General features: G+C 37.5%; 1 protein-coding gene across 4 annotated transcripts in view; it reads left to right on the forward strand.

Annotated features, from left to right (window-relative positions):
- MAP3K5 (mitogen-activated protein kinase kinase kinase 5) overlaps positions 1 to 21,479 on the forward strand; it is a 180,886-nt gene that overhangs the window by 115,619 nt on the left and 43,788 nt on the right. For all 4 annotated transcript variants that reach the window (XM_019732726.3, XM_074333624.2, XM_019732727.3 and 1 more), the window contains 4 exons: positions 4,904 to 4,953; positions 7,363 to 7,458; positions 10,499 to 10,580; positions 21,039 to 21,172. In XM_019732726.3, coding sequence (XP_019588285.1) covers positions 4,904 to 4,953; positions 7,363 to 7,458; positions 10,499 to 10,580; positions 21,039 to 21,172 — 362 coding nt within the window. The remainder of the gene's footprint in view (positions 1 to 4,903; positions 4,954 to 7,362; positions 7,459 to 10,498; positions 10,581 to 21,038; positions 21,173 to 21,479) is intronic.

Below are 21,479 nucleotides of genomic sequence, written 5' to 3' on the forward strand. Positions count from 1 at the left end.
GTATGGGGTTGCAGTTTTTAAAAATGTGGGCTTTGAGTTAACAGACCTGGGTTCAGATCCTATCATGTCCTTTGGGCAACATGACTTCTCCAAGCTACAGTGGCCTTATCTGTAGAAGGAGGTAATAATAATATCCACCTCAAAAGGTTGTTGTGAAATTTAAACAAAATAATGTAGGTTGAGTGTCTTGCATAGAGCCTGGCATATAATAAATGTTCAATGTATTTTAACAACAATAAGAATAATACAATCACGGCAGTACACATACGGACTGAACGCTAACATTGAAACCCCAGAATTTAACCCTGTTTAGCATTTTAGATGACATGGCAGCAATCATTTGAGAAGTGGTTCGTGTTCTGTTAGGGAACTGTGATATGGTGGTTTATATTAAGAAATATATATTTGGTTTTAGTCCCCATTTCTGGCACAGAACTCCTCAAGTCCCTGGAATTTCCTAAGTGCTGAGAGCCATAAAGGTGTCTTTTGCTATGTTAGTGAAGTGATGTTTAGCACCTAAGGGAGGGGTCTGGGGAGCCAAGCCATGATTAGAGGGGTGGGATTTTCAGTCCCGCCCTCTGACCGTGGGGAGGGGAAAACGGCTAGAGGTTGAATCAGTCACCAATGGCCAGTGATTTCATCAATCATGCCTGTGCAATGAAGCCTCTGTAAGAACCCTAAGGATGTGGTTCAGAGAGCTTCCTGGTTGGTGAACACACAGCGATATGGGCAGAGTGATACAACCGGAGAGGACCTGGAAGCTCTGTACCCCTTCCCACATACCTTGCCCTGTGCGTCTCTTCATTCTGGCTGTTCCTGAGTTTATATAAAATAAAAACATTTTATTTACTAGATTATTGGATTGTCATAAAAAGCTTTTTATGACAATCCAATAATCTAGTAAATAAAATGTTTTCCTGAGTTCTGTAATCCACTCTAGCAAATTAATCAAACCAAAGGAGAGGGTCATTGCAACCTTCGATCATAGCTGGCATGATGGCATGATTCCAAGTGGAACTGTCCAGAGACAAAATTAATAACTAATAAAACTATTTCCATGTTGTTAAGATTGTTTTAAAGTAAATGGTGTTTTTTTTTACATTATTTTAAAGTAACTGCATACATGTTCTTGCAAGCAGAAGTAGAGCAGTCACCCAGTTGAAACTACAAAAATTAAGAGGTTAGGAGAGATGAACTTGATTATCTGCGAGAAGAAATTTTTCAAAGGCTTGATGGGAAAGAGGAAGGTCATCCAAGGACACTTAGAAACAGAATGGAACTAAAGGAATTAGCAATTAGCAAGGCCCAGAAAATGAATGGACAGCTAGAAGTATTTGGAAGACAGGAAAAGAACAGAAAGTAAGCCAGAGATTTGGGGAAAATAAGTGCTCTTTCTAGCTTGTTGTCATTATTTTGTCTTTCTGGAAGTTCTTCATTCAATAAAGTTAGCCTTGTATGTTTTGTGATAATTGTAGGGACAATTTTTATATTGTGCTAAGAATGAATGTATTAGGCTATAAATGAGTGCATTAAGAAAGGGTACAGATTTTGCTGTCCTTTTTTACCCTCTTTTGATCAAGAAGAAGTTCTACATTTTGTATCGTTCCCACTCTCTATTACCTTTAGTGTTAAAAATTCTCCTTGTTCAAAAATGTAAGCTTTCTTTAAATAAATTAATTTCCATTTTGAATTTATGCCAATTTATTTGCAAACCCTAGTACTATCCAAAGTGTGTGTTCATTAATACTGTCATTTTTCTCTATTTTTAAAAATAGAAGTGATGTAATTGGAATGAGGACAAGCAATACAAATAAGATCACTTTGCTGTTATTATGTTAGTTTAAAGCCACTATAATAACTATAATTAAGAGATAAGCAACAGGTTTAATATATCGTATGTTAAACAGGAAATGGATTGTTTTTGTCATAGAATGTTACATGTGTTTTTCTAAAAGTGGAATAACAGAGAATGTTGCTTTTCATCTATCATATTTATTTCTTTACTCACTCCCTCTGGGTATTTTCATTCTAAATGTCGCATGAACTATTATATGAGCTAACATATATTTTATATTACAACTTCCAACACTTTAAGATCCTTATACCAATTCCCAAGAGTTCAGAGATATGATGCTCTTCTCAATGAAGGATGCTTTTAGCTACAAAACTCCCAACTAAACGTTGTTTAAATAATAAGAAAATGTTATCTCATGTTATAAGAACTTCAGAGGTAAGGTCTTTGTGGAGGTGATTTCAGTGGCTTAACAGTGTCAGAATTCTGAGTGGGCGCCTCTATATGCTCTTGATTTTTCACTCATTGTTTTACATAGCAGCTCCAAACATCACTTCACACAGACAACATCCAAAGGAGGAGGATCAGGCCCTTTCCCTCATACAAAAAGTTGCATGGCACGTGACCATGCCTAAACCAATCACCAGCAAGGGAAAGAGGTTTTACCATGCTGATTTAGACTAATCAATTTCACTGTCCCTAAGCATTGCCACCTGAACCTGAAGAAAATTCATTTTTTATTTGCAGAGAAGGAAAGAAATGGCCGTTGCCTAGGAAACCAACATTGTCTGCCACAGTATAACTCCTGCCACCTTTAGCTCAATATTAACTCCTAGTTCCTGTTCTTGCCCTAAGCTGGGGCACAGGATGTGAGCCTAACCATTTCCTAGAAAATGGTGCTTGTGTTGATTCAGTTAGGTTCAGTGTTGGTTTAGGGCTTGTTGGGGTTAATTATCACTCCATCTCTGCCTCTGACTGTCCCTTTCCCCCTGATTTCCAGACAGGCCCCCGTTTGGCTTTGTAGCTCACCAGCGCCTCCATGTGGAGAGGCCACCAGCAAGGGAGGTAGGGAGAGAGGCCTTATTCCAGGTCACTTCATCTCAGGCCGTGGGCTTTACACCACTGAAATGGAACATTCCTTGGCAGCACTTGTAACCTTTCAGGAACCTAACATTCTGGAAGTGCTTTACTCCTTTCCTACAAAACCAGCCCAATCAATCTGGGAAATCTGTCTGTGGCTGCTCCCAGAACAGGGCTGATTGACGATAGATTTACCAGTGCTGTCTTGTTGGTGTTCCCCGGTTGCTGTGTTCAGTTGCAGGTTTACACACTGCCCTACCAGCTCTGCAACCCAACCCCCACCTCCTGATCCCGGGGACAGCCTTAGAAAGAAGCTCAGTCACAGGCTTAGAGGATAAGGCTGCAGTGTGTGCAAGTAGTGTGCAGGTCAACAGCTGCAGCTCCCGGGTCACATATATTTAGAAGGTCACCTGAGGCCAACAGGATATAGAAGCGACTTTCAAATTATCATCTGAAGCTGCAGGCTGCTATTTTAATTTAACTCCCTCTGCACTGTGGTTAAGAGAACCACATTCGATGAGCACCTTTCTATGGTCTCTGCCTTTCCTGGGCTTCATGCACAGCAACATTTGCTTTGTGGTAATTCAGGTCACATCCCATGATCTGACTGATGTGCATTAAAAGTCGTTTTTTAGTAAATCTACTTCAAGCTTGAGAGGATCTTTTTTTTTTTTTTTTAATTTTAAATTTCATGGTCCTACCAAAGAACTAGGAGCTATGAATATAAATTGTGGCTTTTTGAGGTGCTTCAGCCGGAAGGAGAGTTCTGAGCTGCCTCTGGTCACAGCTGCCTTACCCATTTCACTAGCCAGCCAAGACCTCAAACTTCTGGCAGTATTTTAAGTGGGTGGGTTAGAGCTTGTTTTCCTGGTTGTTTTACGTTTAAAGAATTGACTTGCAATCTGTATTGACTACTCTACCATTTAAAGAATTGACTTTCAATCTGAATTGACTACCATACTTGCTAAACTTGGACTCATGTATCACCTACTTTATTTCTACAAAAATATTTGTTATTAATTCTATATTGTTGTCAGACATATTTCTATACGGAATGTGCTCCATTTTCTGATTTATTTAATTTAAAAACATAAGCATTTGATACTAATTTTAACTTGCCTCTAGTAATAGATTTTAAAAAATCACACCTGTTTTTCATCTTGGCCCTGCCGCTCACCCATGTTTATCATATGACAATCAAATATTTTATGTTCAGTCTTTATTAGTATATTGTATTTTTCATAAATGCGGTAACAACACATTGTAGCTATGATGGACACTATACAGAGGGTGTCAAAAAATGTAGACACATTTTTAAGAGAGGAAAGAACTATTGAAATTGTAATACTCAATATATACTGATAACAAAAGATGAATACAAGTCACATTTGACTTCTGCAATTACAAGAGGTGCTCAAAGTGGTTTCCGTCAGCGTTCAGACACTTCTCATTATGACGAACTACTGCTTGGGCAACGTTGACCAAAGTGTCCACTTGTATACATTTTTTGGCTCCCCCCAGTTTGTGTATATGTGTATACACATGCATACTTGCTGTACTATTTTCTGAGGAAATACAAACACCCATTTATTTAAAAAATTTAACTAAAGATAATTCAGCAATAGTTATCTTTAAAACCTTGCGGATATTTTATTCAAATTGTTTTTCTTTTTTAGAAAAGAAATCTTGCTTGACTATAATAATTGAATTACTGTGATCACTAGGTTGTTTATTTTAAAAATTAATGCACAACAGTTATTAGGTTAATCTGCTAAAAATAAAAATTTTAAAGGACTGATTCTCCCAGGTTCTCTTGGAGCTGTTTTATTGAAATACAGAAATCATCAAATATCACCCTTGTGGTTTAACAATGAATTGCAGTTTCCATCCAGATAATTTGTTCATGAAGAATTTTATGCACTAGGAAAAATTATTCTGTGTATATTACTTAAAAATAATAAAACAAAATTATTGTTGTTATGTTAATTTGGATGACTAAACATTTTTTGTTGTTCTTTCCCTCTGTTCTAGAAAGGTATACATGAGTGGAATTTTAGTGCTTCTTCTGTCAGGGGAGTGAGGTAAGCTTCCTTGGTACACTTAATTTTCTTAGAAAACATTTTTCTAGAATATGAATGTCTTACATGGGGCTTTTTGTCATGATTTTAAAATGCAAAGAATTTGAAGAATCCTTTTCTTGATGAAAATGTTCAACCTTCTTTCGTATTACTATCTCCATTAGAAAAAGATGCGCACAAAACTTTCATGGTGAAGTTGAACTGACTCTGTGCTTGTCACCGACAAACATGATGATTGAGGGGCAAACGGGAACTGGGGAACAGATTCAAAGTGTAGATAAAAATGAGCTATGTGGTGTTCTCTCTAGGTGGTTGAGCTGTTGGTTTACGTTATAAGATGGTTTTCTGGTCTTTCGGTAAACCAGGAAATAACTAATCTCTCCTTAGATGGATTGAAAACACACACATCTTCTGCCAGATTGTGTCCTATAGCTAATATTAATATGGTGAGGTTATAAGGAATTTGTTTTTAAAAACAACTTTTCCTGAGGTCACCATTAATGAAGTGTCCTAAGATTAGAGTGATTCACTTTAGTTTGGTTCAGTTCTGACATTGTCATCATAATGCCATTGGCTCAGGAAATGCCATTTCTTGGGATTTAGAAATGATGTTTTTTCAGAATCAAAAGTCACTCATTAAACTCACACTAGACCAACTCTTGGAAATTTTATGCCAAACTATTTGTGTTTACTACTATTTATCCCCACATAATAGCAATGAGAAAAAACAGATGTCTGAAGGCCAAATTATGCAATACTTTGTTGCTTTTGGCATAATAATAATTGGTTTTGTTGGAGCATGAACTGGTAGAGCCGTCTGAGTCACTGAAAATTAGAGTTTACCTGGTAAATCCACCTGTTACCTTATGAATGAGCTGAACAGAAACAAGCAAGATCATGGACTGACTCAGTACATCTCTTTCCAAGCCATGCCTTCTCACATAAAGCTTTATTCTCTTTAAATTTAATTTTTAAAGCAGATCGTTAGTTAAGTACTCATTATTTGTAGTGCATTTTTAAGCAATTCATTTAGGAAAGTATAATTTGACTTCATCATATCTATTTCCCAATGAATTAATTTTACTTAATTCATCACTGCATAACCTTTGTTGTGATTTACGACATACACCTAGAATGCTTACATGAGGCTATACTGCGGGTTTATATGTTGAGAAATTTGAGTTCTGGTGTGTGACTTCAAAGAGAACTAACTTTTCTTGGTTTTCTCCTCTACAAAGAGATGAAAAACTATAGAAGGACATCTGACTAACTCAGCAGTTGGTCTTGTATCACCTCAGAACTTTCTCAGATCAGTCAATGGGTATTTATTGAGCATTAGCTGTGTGTCAAATGTTGAATCCTAGTCTGCTCAGGATACAAAAATGACTAAGATGTGAACTCTGCTCTCAAAGAGTTCTAAGCCCGGCAGGGGAACACACATTTAACAACTAATGATAATGCGGTGTGAGATGACCAATGATAGAACTATGTTCAAAGAACAGAAGTACAAGAGCAAATCTTTCTGTTTAAGGTAGAAATAGAGAAGGGAGTAAGGTCTAAGCTGGGCGTTAAAGGATGAGTAGAATTTCTTTAAAAAGTCACAAATAATGTGCATTCCAAATTGAATGAACAGCAGATGTAAAGGCATAAAATAGGGATTGGAAAACTACAGCCCACGGGTCAAATATGGCCCACTGCCTGATTTTGTAAATAAAGTTTTATTGGAACTCAGCCATGTTCATTCATTTATTGTCTAAGGATTCTCCAACAGCAAAATTGAGTAGTTTGGCCCACAAAGCCTTACTCTCTGGCTCATTATAGAATATATTTGACCATGCCTGGCATAAAACAAGCCTGGCCTGACTGGTAATCTCAAAACTGTTTTAATTGCTATAAAGTAAAACACTGGCTGAGTCCAAACCAAGTGCTGCTCCACGTTGCTTCACTTCCTCTAGGATCTCTCCAACTAATGAGGTGCTTTTACTGCCTCCACCCATTGCCTTCCAAGCTATGGAAACATTTTATTATCCTACAGATCTCACAGAACCCGAATGACAAGGTCAGTCAGCCAGTTGATACTTCCGCTTTTCTTCCCAGCACACAGTCAAGTGCAACAGAAAGCAGAACACTTTTCCCATGCTAAGCTGGAGGGCCATACAGCTTCTGTGTGCCTACGACACCCAGAGAGAGCAGCTCTCTCTACAGAGATGAGTAGAAAGACAACTCTCAGAATATTAAAAGATTTTAGTATTGTGGTACAGGGAACATTACTTTTTAAGGTACTATTTTTAACTTTTTGCCATAGACAACATTGATTTCATAATCAGGATGATATAAAGAGTATTTATTTTTCATTACAGTGCACGAAAGTATTGGGATTACCCTGAATAATTCTCTTGTTATTTGTTTCAGTATTTCTAAATTTGAAGAACGCTGCTGTTTTCTTTATGTGCTTCACAATTCTGATGATTTTCAAATCTATTTCTGTACAGAACTTCATTGTAAAAAGTACGTATTAGTCATTGTTTGTGTGAAAAAGACTGTTCTTACCTGATCGTTATTTTAATTAATGAGTGAACATGTAGCTCCTGCAAAGAATTCATAGCTATGTGATTATATAAATATTTCATTTGGGCCAATATTTTATAATTATGTGGTATGTTTAACAGAGAATTTTGCGGGCTCCCTTTAATAAATCAGCTTATTCTTAGTCATAATTTATTTTTGCACAGGCAAGACTTACCAGTTAATTGCTAAATAGTATGTCTCGCTTTAAAGCGCTCACTTATTACGATAATATATGATTATCAAAATTTTTATTCTTGAGTTCTTTTGAATAATCTCACCATTACCTACAACAGCGACTCTTAAATCTGTCTCATTAGAATCACCTGGTGAGCTTTAAGACGTGCCTGGGCCCTACCCCAGGACAATTATATTGGATTTTCTGGGGTAGGTGCAGCCTGAGTTAAGAGCCAGTGATCTGATATATACCAATAAAATATAACCCCACAATCTGCGGGCTGCATTGGGTATATTTCTCTTGGGCTAAAAATGAAGCACTTCACGTTCCCCTAGAACACAGTGACTAACTGTGGGAACCTAGAAAAGTGATTGACAATTCAGAAACTAAAATGAGGGCAAAAGCCCGCTTGGACTTAAAATTTGGCTGGGCGTTGTTCTTATTCAAATAATCATTATTTGACCCTATTGTAAATGACTGGTGTGCTAACTACAATATGCAGTCATTAAAAAAAGAAATGTTTGTTTAAGCCACAATTCTTGGCTAGAATTTTATCTTTATTATTGTAAAATCTGGAATGAAAAGATTTGGAAATAAGAAAGAATATTTAGCACTTGTGTGGTCTACTTTTCTACTTAATTTCTTTCTTGTGATTGACCTTTAAGAAATATGTGGAGAAAAAGGAAGAGTGAGGAAGTAGGTATCACATGCAAACTCCATAGATAGGCTCCAAAGTCTTAACTGCACTTGGTCTGTTTTGTTCATCATCGTATTCCCAAAGGCCAGAACCGGTTTTGAATTCTAGTAGGCACTTGATGAGTATTTGTTGGATGGATGGATGCATGGATGCATGGATGGATGGATGGATGGATGGATGGATGGATGGATGGATGGATAAAAAGAGGTACTGTATAAGAAAAACTCACTTTTTTCCTTCATATGTAGGGAAAAACCCAATTTTCCCCTATTGTGTTTTTTTCCTATGCGTCTCCTTTATTCCTCATACAAAACACTTCTTTTCTGACATTTCTGGTCACTGAACGTGTGGAAGTTTTTCCTTATAACAAGCAATTCTCTGTGACACCAGCTGGGCATCTTACAATTTAACTCAATTCTCACACTATCTACCTGGAGATAGTGTCAGATCCCGGAGGTTAAGGGCTCAGTCACGTGAGACTGTTTCTTCCCCTCCTTTAGATGTCAGTCACAAGCCCAGGTCATCACCTGTGCTTTTGACCAATGGACTATAGATCAGAGGTTCCAGTGGCCCCCTCTTTGGGTTTGATTAATTTACTAGAACAGACAGAGAACTCAGTTTATTGAAGGATATAATAAAGGACAGAGGTGAACAACTAGATGAAGAGAAACCTAGGCGGAGGTCCTGAGTGTCCCAAAACACAGGAGCTTCTGTCCCCATGGAGTTGGAGTGTGTTACCCTCCTGGTGTGGAAGTGTTTGTCAACACTCCCTAAACCCAGCCCTGTTGGGGTTTTATGGAGGCTTCATTACATACGCATGATCAATTATTATTTTTAGCCCCTTCCCCCTCTGTGGAGGATGGGGAGGGGGGTGAGGCTGAAAAGTCTAAGCTTCTAAGCATGGCTTGGTCTTTAGGGTGACCAGCCCTCATCCAGGAGCCACCTCATTAGGACAAAAGATGCTCCTGACTCACCACTTAGAAATATATAAGGGTTTTATTACAGGAGCTCCGTGCCAAGAACAGGGAACAGAAACCAACATATATTTTCTATTATCTCATAGATACAGAGACAGAGGAAAGGTTCTGAGTTCTGGTAGTAAACTTTTCTTGTCACACCATAACCTGCTCTTCCCTGGGCTGGCAGTGCCCAGCATGACCTTCCCGTGATGAGATCATCAGCCCCCGTCCAAAGTGCCTGCCTTACTTTATGTCTGGAAACTATTATCATCCCGTCTGAATGGGGAGGCGCAGCTAGTGTTACAATGGCAAATCTGTTTCTTGCCATCATTATTTTTCTTGGCTCAGAAATGGTCTGCAGGAAAAAAAAAATTTTTTTACAAGAAGCGTTCCGGAAGAAAATGTCAGCAAAAGAAAGGTGGCCTCTGTCACAAATAAGAATCAGACCGCTATTTTTGGTTAACGTCAGTATTTCTCAGACTATGTTTATGGGACCCTGTGTGTATCATATTGAGGTGTTGGGGCAGAAGATTTAGTCACTGAGATTAAATGTCATAGTGGCTATATTAAATAGTCACCTCAGGATTTAGAGACACTGTTCTAGAATATAGGTATTTTTGTTATATACTATTTTAAGTAATATCAACAGCAGTGAAATAATAATAGCTAATATTGAATGAATGCACTGTGCTTAACATTTTATAAGCATTACCTCAAATCATCGTCATAACAAGCTATGAGATAGATATGTATATTCACATAGATATGTGTATTTTATAATTAAGGGGTGAGCCTCAGAGAGGTGGAGGCGCTTGCCCCAAATCATGCCAATACTAACAATTTTGATCTGATATCCAAGTCCACATTCTTAACATTTCTGTGACCTTGTCTAGCCTTACTATTCTAATTCTATACTATATTATGTTACTATTACTTGAAGGGAGGCATAAGGTCAGAAATTTATTGAAAAGCCTACCAACCTGTGTTTTCATTTTGAAAAATCATATTTTTCTCATTGATACTGATAGTTTGTATATTGCCTGTCTCTTTCGGCTCCCATTTTGTGGCTCTGAAGTCATTTTGGAACATAATTGCTCATATCTACTATTTGATGTATTATGAGTGACCGCATACTAACTTCCATCGTAGGTTTTTTGAAATGGTGAACACCATCACTGAGGAGAAGGGGAGAGGTACTGAGGAAGGAGAGTGTGAGAGTGATTCCCTGGAGGTAAGGACTTACGTTTCCACGTTCACTTTACAAAGTTTCTGTGTGGCTGTTTTTAAAAAATGAACTATTTAAAGGTTTACTGAGAGAGAGAGAGAGAGAGAGAGAGAGAGAGAGAGAGAGAGAGAGAGAGAGAGAGAGAGAGAGAGAGAGAGAGAGGTGAATAGTAATGAGGATTCAGGGGCTTTGGCAGAGACTGTAAACTTTTCCTTAATGTACAGTTGCACACAGTTCTACTGCAAGCACTGAGAATACTTACCAACCAAACCAAACAAGGAAGGAAATGCTCAGATTGTTTCCTAGAAGTACCCAGAGGGTTTTCGTAGATCTGTGGCCCTCACAAGAAACAGCTTATGCAATAGTGTTCTGATTCATCAAAGTATTTCTAACTCACTCTTGTCAAGAAAGTGCAGGGATACCATTCTTGTAATTTAGAGAACCATTCTTACACTTTCGTCCTTCGCATTCCATCAGAATAATTTAAAATCTGTGATATGGAATGGTTTCTACAGCATTCCCGATGGATTGGATAGTCTACACTGTGAATTCAAGCATACTTGTTTTAAGTATTTTAGCTTAGTTTGCCATGATGCCACAACTAGTGATATTGCTGACATATTTTTTGAGAGTGTTCTGTTAGCATAACATTAATGAATGGATACAGTGATTTCTGGGCTGTGAGGATGAGAGCCATCTTGGCTTTCCCTCTCACTGAATATTCCTTTGTATCCAGAATACTGTTATAATATGAGTTATGAAATAGCCTCAACATATTTTTGCATAATTTATGATAACTCCATTATATCCTTGATCATATTCCTTAGATATTTTCAACATTCTTGATGAAAATTATTTTTTCAGTATTCTAAATATTTGATTAAAAGGAGTTCTTTAATTTCATTACCACAAACTGAACTTGAACTTTAGCCCATGAGGGACGTACCAAAAATAATTCCTCTACTTCCCATTCCTTACAGTGTAAACAAGGATTTCTTTAGCGATTAAGATTTGTATGCAGAATAATTATTTTCTGACCTTGACCTTAATTTGAGATAGCATTAAAATTGTTTCAATATAAGTTTCATTTACTCCTGAAGCCTTTAGGTATCTTGGCCCAAAACAAAATTAAAATGTTTGAAAGGACAGATGCTCTTTGATGTTTTCAGCTTCATTTAGGATGGTGTCAACGTTTGACAAACGTTAGCTATAAAGTACAAATTTGAAGCGAATCCTTATACTTTTTGGTGTTTGAAAACCTTCTTACTCAAAGCTCAAGTTAAGATTTGCTTTTATTTCTGATTTGAATAGTAAGGCATCTTTGACGCAGTACAATTGTGGGAGGGATTGGGCTTCCTTTGGGTCATGGTTAGAAACCCCCCCCCCATCATTGATCTTCCCTGGCTCCAGTGAGATTCCCCACGCCAGCATCAGTAGCCTGGAGCTCGGGCTCTAACTTTGCCAACAGCCAGTTTTGTAACTTTGGACTAAAAATCATACTCCCACAGGGCTAAGATGATTTCATTTCTTAAATGAGAGTTGAATAAGAAGATCTAAAATGTCCTTTCCTAGCTCAAGTTTATTATAATTTTCAAGATTAGTACAGACTGTACAAGGTTTTCCAAATATAGCTCAATCCCACTTTCAGAGGACTTTTCTATTTTTAAACAGAAAGAGGAACAAGTTCTTTTGATTTAAAGCCCTGTTTTTTGACTCAAGGCTGTGTTTTGACAGGGAAGGGTCATGAGGCCGCATCTTAAATAATTTAATGTATTAATAAGTTTATATTGAAATTATTGAACAGTTGATTACAGTTAATCATAAGGGTTCTAACACTTATCAACTGTGGTCCCTATTTTTTTTCTTCCAGCCTCCCATATCTCCCCTAAGAGCAAGGGCATACGCCCAGTAACCCGAGCCAGACATCTCAGAAAACCCTCTGAGCTAGCCTCTTACCCTCACACCCAGTCTCCTCCAGCCCCTTCATTTCATTGTCTCCGTCACTCCCCCATCTCAGGTCTTTATCATCTCCCATATGGCCTGATCTCTCTCCTGCTGTCAATATGTTGTCATCATCAGACAAATCTCTCCTGTGGATTTAATCCTGGGACTTCCCTAATTAAAACCCTTTAATGCTACTCTTTGTTTTTGTTTTTTTACATTTTTTAAACTAGTTTCAGGTGCACAAAACAATGTACTAATTAGACATTTATCATTTATATCCCTCACACAGTGACAACCCTCCTCCCCCCATCCACTACCCCTCTGACATCGCACACAGCCATTACATTTCCACTGTCTATATTCCGAATTCTGTATTCCGCTTCTGGTAAATATATATATATATATATATATATATATATATATATATATATATATATATATATATATATATATATAAAATTGTAGTTGACATTTAATGCTACTCTTTGTAGAAGGTTTCTGCACCATGCAATGTTCTTCGCTCTCTGGCTGTAGCGTACCCTTTCCTTTGCACCCTGTAATCCAGCAAGGCCAAACTCCTTTCCGTTTTCCAGACAGCCAACATTTCCTGCCTGGGCTTGACATACAGATGCCCAACTTGACATGCTTTTTCTGCTCTGTCCCACTTGGTGACTGCATCCTAATTTTTTGAGAACCAACTCACGTCATTTTTTCTTTGAATTATTGCTCAATACCCCTTCTCACTTTGCTCTGCTCTCATAACATTTTTGCCCGCTCCTATGCTCTATCTCTTCTCATTGCACTGGAATTTGATAGCCTGCACCAGACTGTTAATACCCCAAGGTTGGACTGTAGCTCTGTTTTCCTTTTAATCACATAGTCTCCCATGGTGCCAGGCGTCCAGGGAGAAGTACAGTCAGAAGACTTGGAAGGGTTTGAATCTGGGGAGTGACAAAACCAGAATTGTTTCAACAATATCTCAAAGTGGAGAGAGGGGGATGTGGATTGGAGGGGACAGAGTATATGCTAGGAAACTGGCTTGAAGGTTGTTTAATCAATATTAAGTCAATGAAAGAAGGAATACCATAATCAAGCCCTTATTAACCCATTCTTTTCAGCTCCTTCTTTTTTATTTCCTTGAAATAAAAACACATACAAATTATTAAGATCCTTTTGGTGCTCAATATAAAATATCCTGTGTTTCCCTCCTCTCCCACACACATACATATGTTCTACCTCTGTGATTTCCTACTTCCCTTCTTTTCTCTCTCCTTCCCTCTCTTTTCCCCCAAATCCTCCTTTTTCTTATATGCATCTGTACCTCACTGGTTTATCAAAATGGTGGGAATATGACTGACACAAGCCTGAGGCAATCAAAGCAGCTGGTCCTGTGCACCTGTTTATACATAATTTCCAGTGTGGCTAAAGAAAAAGTTGACCCCTTGTGGGATGGAGTGGGGATAAGCAGGATAAAAGGGAAGATTTTTCTTTGACTCAAACATCTATCACTCCCTTACCATTTCCTTTTCTGAGGACTTGCCTCACAAACAGTAAATTATGGTTTAGAATTCACTTAAATCAATTTGGAGTCACAAAGTATTATACTGCTTTGTTTTTCTTTAGCATCCTATTTCTATTTTTGTTCAGATCTGAAGTTGAATACCCACAGTTCCCACACTGTCTGGGAAAATATATCACTTACACTGTTGTGTGATATGAGTATCCATTTTGTTATTCATTCATTCTGTTGGGAGGAAAAAAATAAATTTTCCTCTACCAACTTGGGTTCAGTAACTGGGGACTTGTGAACTGACAAAAGACAGATTAACAGGAAATAAGACAAAGTATATTCATGTACCAGTACATGGGAACAAGCAGAGAAGTGGCTCCTGAACAGCTAAAGAGTTTGTTTATCTTAATAAGAAAAGTCCTTAATTGGACTTTGAGGGAACTCACACAGTGGGAAACTAATGAGAAACAAGTGGAAGGTACTGGAAAGTTTTGTAAAGGTTTTGTGTATGTAATTTCTCATCCAGGTATGAGTGGTTCTGAATTTCCCAGAGAGAGTTTTCAAGAGGCTTTGTTTAAACACAAAAGAAGTTTAGATAAGGTTTTTTTCTGCAGCTGCTATTTTTTCAGATGTTTTTATTCAGCTTAAAATCTTCATACCACACTTGTTGATCCAAGTGGATCTCATCAGTTCACTCAACAAATATTTATTGAACACCTACTATGTGAAAGGCACTATTCTGGGTGTTGGGGATACAGCAGAGAACAACACGGAGAAAAATTCTTGCCCTCACTGAGGTTGCAGTCTAGTGACAGATGGACAATTAGCAACATAAATAAGTAAAATTTGTGGTATGTTTGATAAAGATCAGCGTTAAGGAGAAAAATAAAGCAGAGAAAAAATTAGGAAGTTACAGTGTAATGGGGTGTACAATTTTTGACAAGGAAGCCAGGATGACTCCTTGAGAAGATGATATTTGAATAAACATCTGAGGGAGGAGAGATCAATCAAACTAGATATTTGTACCTGCAGCATTTTTAGCATTCTATTAATGTTATTAATAGTTATTCATGTTTTTCACATTTATATGTTAAGATGGCAATACAAACTGAAAATTAACAAGGCTACTTTTTGGGTCTTTGAGGTGACCACTCACCTAATGTAATTAAGTACAGAGGGACGTGCATGGGTTCTAGAAAGTGGTTGTTTTACTGTCAGTCCCTTGACAATGCAAGGACCGACTTTGTCAATTGGCCTTGTCGATATTGTCTTCCTACGCTGATTTTCTTTGCAGCACCAATATAGATTGTTCTGGGCAGGCAACAATAGAGGGATGATTCTAGAAGTCTTCCCATCGTTGCTTCAAAATTCAATCGTTTCCCTTGGCAACAACCTGACTTGCTAGCCTATTGCCATAGAAATAGAATGCAAAATACATAACCAGTATAATCTTACACTTTATTTTTCTAAAACACTCCTTCCCCCGCTTCTCTTTTTGTCTACATTTGTCATTTAACACACCGTACCTTCCCTTGGCCCTTGGCCCAGCTCTATTCAACTTCTTCTTACCATCACACAGATAATTCTCTCTCCCTATAGGCCAGGCCAGTCTCCTCAAACCTGCCTTTTCAATTTATATGTCTGTCTTGTAAGACTAGAAAGAAGAGATAAAAAGAAACCAAGCAGCAGTTACCCACTGGAATGGTTTTCAGTCACGTTTGTCTTATTAAGTCCTTTAGACTTTTGCTATGACCACTTCTAACAGAAGTCAACTTCTGTACCTCATAAATAATCTCTTAAAAAAAGAATAGTCTTTTGATGCTTTAGATTCCTGAGGGAAACTAAAACTTTTGCCTCTTCATCTCTAGGCTTATATGCTTCACTGCACTGTATAAATATCCCTGTGGCAAAACTCATTTTAACAAAAAAGTAAACTGATACTGATTTTAAATGTTTTGGCATCTAATTAAAAAAAAAAAGGTTCTTATCAATTTTTCTATAGCCTGATTAATTCATTAAGCAAATAATTACTGAGCATCTACTAAAGCCATATATTGGTAAGAGTAGGATAGAGCAATTAAAGATAAAGTCTTAGTTCTCAAAGAGCGCAGAGTCCAAACTGGAATGTGGATTGGGGCAGAGTGATGAATGCATGGGAGAGAGAGTGCAGATGGCTTTGGAAGCACATCAGACCAGACCCTAACCTGGATTTTGAGGGTCAGATGGATGGTTCAGGAAAGCTTCCTGGAGCTTGGTTTTGAAGGATGAGGCCGAATTACCCAGATAGCAAACATAGTATGTGTAAATGTACAATGATCTTGGGAACCTCACCGAGAGTTCTTGGAGGAGATTGATGAGAGAGAAAGTTGGACACAGGCAGCAATAAGATCCCGAAGGACATTTAGGCTGAGCTAAGGAGTTTGGATTTGATCCTAGAAGTCACAAGGAGCCAATAAAGTAGAGGCAGTGGTATAAACATGCAAAGCTCACTTTGGAACTTTGGGCCTCAGAAAGTTCACTGTTGACTTAATGGAGAATGAACTGGAGAACAGGGCCACATGAGAGGAGGGGGATGGGAGACCAGTTAAAATCCGTAAGTCACGGATGTAGTGTACAGAACGGGGAGTATAGTCAATAATATAATAACTGCACGGTGACAGTTGGTTACTAGACTCATCGTGGTGATCACAATGTAAGGTCTCTAAATGCTGAATCACTATGTTATACACCTGAATCTAATATAATATTGTATGCCAACTATACTGTAATAAAAAAAAATTGTGTTTCTAAAAAGAGTCTGTAGAATTAGTACAGAAGAAAAGTAAAAAAGGGCCTGATCTGGGCAATAGCAGTGAGAATAAACCTGACAGCATTTGGCAATCAGTTTGATATGGGGAGCAAGGGCAAGGGAAGAATGGGGTCTAAGAGGACCACCAGAGGTTGACCAGCTGTCTGTTTGAATGGATGTCTAGTGGATATTGACAGTATGCTGGAATACCTTTATAATACAGGAGTTTGGAAACAGAGCCAACATTCATCTTTTAAGCTCTTATGCTATAAAAGGATTTCCCTACAGCATTAGTAGTGGAAAGAACACAAAATCTGGAATCTTACGAGCTGGTTTAAACTACAACGCTGACATATTTTCACTGGAAAAGATATTTCTGATCATTTGTAAACTGGAGCTTATCATAGACGTTCCTTACTATGACACAGGCTTATTATGACCATCAAATGAGGTAGATTATTAAAAGTTAATTTTTTTCTTTTAAATTATAGAGCATTATAATAACATAAGGTGGTGGTAATACTAGTTTCAGCATATAGGTTTCTATTCCTTTCAGAGTGCACACTAGCAAAGATGAACCACTTTGGTGATGCTTCCTGCCCTGCCTCCTGCTGGTCTGGGTCCTGGCTAGTAGATTTGCAGCACACAGGGCACAGTGTCACAGAAATTCAGACCACAGGAATTAGGTGTGGAGTCTTGGGTTCCTTCCGGTGGCATTTTTGGACTATGTTTACTGCCTCTTTGCTAAAGCCCAGTTTTATCTCCTTGTCTGTGGAAATTGCTAAATGATCCCTGCTACCTATTCTTCCACCTGAGAACATACCTGGTCTTCTGCTCTGGACTAGGACAATCAGCCTTACATTAGCAGCCAGAATAAGAGTATTCTCTCATATGCCACTGGGTACCTAGGAATGGATGCTCAGGGTTGCCACTGGGGAAGTAGACACCTCCTTTCCAGAGCTTGGCCTCTGTCCTCAACCAGAGACGGGTCCATGATAGGGAGATAATTGCTCACCCAGTCCTGGCATAGTATTGGGCATAGCTTTTCCCAAGAGCGTACAATCTAATTGCCTCCTATTAAGACTTGGGAACCTTCCGGAAACATAGAACCTGGAACTGGTAGCAACACCCCCTCCCCCACACCTTCCTCATTTTCTATGGCAGTGATTTCTCAAGTGAAAATGTTTTGTGCCCCAGAGAATTTGCAGAGTGATCTGATTGTTTACTTCTGTAGGTAATTTGTTGTTTTTTAATCTCTGCTTCATTTTATATTTTGTCATTTCCCTATAATATATCTGAATGTGAATTTATTTTTATTCTCCCTTTTTAGGGCTCAATTTCTGGAAGTTATATTCTGTCTTAAATCATTTTTTAGAGTATCTTTTAGCTTTTTCTCATGTTTTTTTATTTCATATTTTATAACCTTATATTAAATGTACTTATTTTACAATTTCAGTTTTATTTTACGAAGCTATAGAGATGATATTTGTTAAATCAGCTCTCACTAGTGGTGAATTATCTCCTTATATATTCAAAATTGTGGATTGTGAGCTCAATCTCGGTCCATTACCAGTGAGCATCCTGCATAGCCCGTGTTAAGGAAGTCTCCCTGTAAAATATTTTTGCTTTGTTTCTGCTAGGAATGCCAGGCATGTCCCAGGCACAAGACCAATTGTGGGTATTATAAGTGTAAATGTGGACTGCAAAAAGCATGAAGATCAGCCTATGGTTGGAAGTATTCAGAGGAGACTCATTTCTGTTCACTCAGAGCTCAGTCTGAGACAGACAAACTGCCTTTTGTTTCCCAATACATGGGGCTGACTTTTTTCTAATCTGCCCTTTCACCAAGTGAAAGTCCTTCAAGAACCCTGGGTTTGTGTGTCCCAGCTCTTCTCCTAGTGTAGGCACAAGTCCTCATTTCCTATCCCCTCATGGGCATTAAGACTAATGTCCCAGACAAGGGGTTGACAGATAGTAGCCCAAAGGTCAAATCCAACTCATCACTTCTTAGCAAATAAAGTTTTATTGGAACACACTCATTCCCATTTGTTTATATACAGAGGTTGCCAAAAAAAAAAAAAGTTTACACATTTTAAGAAAGGAAAAAGCTGTATTAAAATTGTAATATTCAATATATACTGATAACAAAAGATGAATACAAGTCATGTGTATACATATTTTTGGCAGCCCCGGTATATTGACTGGGCAGTTTTCATGCTACCGTGCCAGAGTTGAGTAGTTGCCACAGAGATTGTAGGGCCCACAAATGTGAAAATTTCAGTATCTGGCCCTTTACAGTATTGTTTGCCAACCCTTGCCCTAGATTAATGAGACTGACAGCTCTGCCCGCATCACCACACCTGGGGCTGCAGGGACATCAGTTCTTGTGATTACCTGTTGAGTGTTCCTTTCCTCTTTACCTCTAGCTTCTGGTATTCTTTACTTTTTTATAAGCCCACCTAGACATTTAAAAGTATATATATATATATATATATATATATATATATATATATATATATATATATATATATATATTTTATTTTATCCCAGTGTTTTAGCAGGAAAGTTTTCAGGTAACTAGTCTACCATATTGCCAAAACAAGAAGCCCCCTTTTATTGTTTTTGGAGAGTAATATATTATTTTTTATATTTCTTTGACTTAACCATTGAACTTTAATCATTTGAACATTTTCTTTGTTTTCTAATGCAATTCTTTAAGGCCATGAAAATTGTCATTTATATACCTCCATATCTGTGGGTATTTGACATATAATGCTGTCCTTGTCATTCTTTTTAACTATTTTGTAATTCCTACAATCATTTCATTGAGCAATTCATTGATTATTTTAAAGTACAATAGTCAGTTTTCAAATATATTTGTTGGCTATCTTACTTTTAATATCCTGTGGTCAAACATCATGGTCTTTATGATATCAGTTATTTGGAATTTGTTGAAAATTTTTTTGTGGCTTAACATGTCACCAATTATTATATATTTTTGATATATGCATGAAAGGAATTTTTATCTGGGTGCAGGGCTCCCTCTGTATATGTTGCGTCAAATGTGTTAATTATGCCATTAGAGTCTCTACTTTAAATTTGTTTTCTTGATATATCAGTTTTCAAGAGTTCTATTAAATACTACTGTAGTTTATGTTTGTCTACTTTTCTTGGTAATTTTATGAGCTCTACTTTATATATTTTAAGACTATGTTGTGAGTACAAAAGTCCATAATCATGGTCCTCTTTTGGGTTATTCGTCAGCATTAATGTTAAATTTGCTAGCTTATAAATGTTAGAAATCGATTTTTTTCCAGTTTTTTTTTAATGAAATCCTTCAATGAGTTGAATCTAGCTGTGTGTAGGCTGCCAGTTTTATACTCAAGCAAAATATGGATAGTAGAAGGAGCTTATTCTCATCAGCTCTCCTGTGGGTCTGTAGTTTTACACTGAATATCTACAAAGATAGGGCTTAATCATTTGAGGTCTCTACGTCCTGTAATTCCAGTCTGAGACAAAGGATAGTCCTTTCTGGATGATGCTTCCAGGTCTGAGGAAGTCTCTACCAGATGCTCTCTGAATGCCTTTTATTTTGAACCAGTTTTTTCATATTTGACTGATACGCTTGATAGTTTGGGGTTTAGGGATATGGAGATTTCCTTTTTACGCCAAAAATAAAAATTTTCCTCTATTTTTCATTTTTAAAGTGTTTTTTCGTCTTGGGGAATTGGGCATGATGTAGAAAGAATCCTTACATTATCATTGTCAACTAGTAAGACCTCAAATTTTTCTTCTTATCCAAAGCCTTTCAGTGGTTTTATTCTCCTGGTAGAGTGTGAAAAACTTGGACAGCACCAAAAGCTGAAAAATAAAAGAAAGAGTAATTAGATGTGATAGGTATTGATGCTACTTAGAATCAATGAAAAACAGGATTTAGTGGGTAAAAGGATCCAACTGAGCTTTTGAAGAAACACTTTTATGGATTTAAATAACATCATCCTCTCTGTATTTGTAACAGTAGTGAAAACATGAACACACTAGCTGCTTTATATTTGTTGAGAGTGTCTCTCTTTCTTGGTTCTTGAAGCTGCATTTTAGAATTTGTCGCCCCTGTTAAAACCATCTGACAAAATAAGGAGAAATGCTCTCGGAAAAAGTTGATGTTGAAAATGTAGAATACAACTAATGTTTTAATCTTCTCTCCTCATTTTTCCTTTTGTAGTATGACTATGAACATGATGAAAATGGTGACCGAGTTGTTTTAGGAAAAGGCACTTACGGGATAGTCTATGCAGGTCGAGACCTGAGCAACCAAGTCAGAATCGCTATTAAGGAAATCCCAGAAAGAGATAGCAGGTACGGCAATTGGGGTTAATAAAAAGCTGTTTTCTAAGGTATGTCTGGTTGTTTGTAGCATTTTAGAAAATATTTTGTTGATATTCTAAGTAATGAAACTGTCTTAAAACTCCATCGTTTTAATTAGTTCCCTCTGAGGTTTAGCTGCTGTATCATTCAGGGATTCAATGACAAGACTTTGATGGAAAAGGATAGTAGCTCTGAGGTACCAAGGACAGGACTTTTAAAGAGTAGGAAAGAGAATGGACCCGTGTGTGTGTTGGGCCCAGTTTATATTAGATAATGTTTGGTTTATTATATGCATAGA

The sequence above is a fragment of the Rhinolophus sinicus genome, chromosome 2, assembly GCF_057876585.1.
Source record: "Rhinolophus sinicus isolate RSI-liver-muscle chromosome 2, RSI-T2T, whole genome shotgun sequence".
NCBI classification, from domain to species: domain Eukaryota; kingdom Metazoa; phylum Chordata; class Mammalia; order Chiroptera; family Rhinolophidae; genus Rhinolophus; species Rhinolophus sinicus.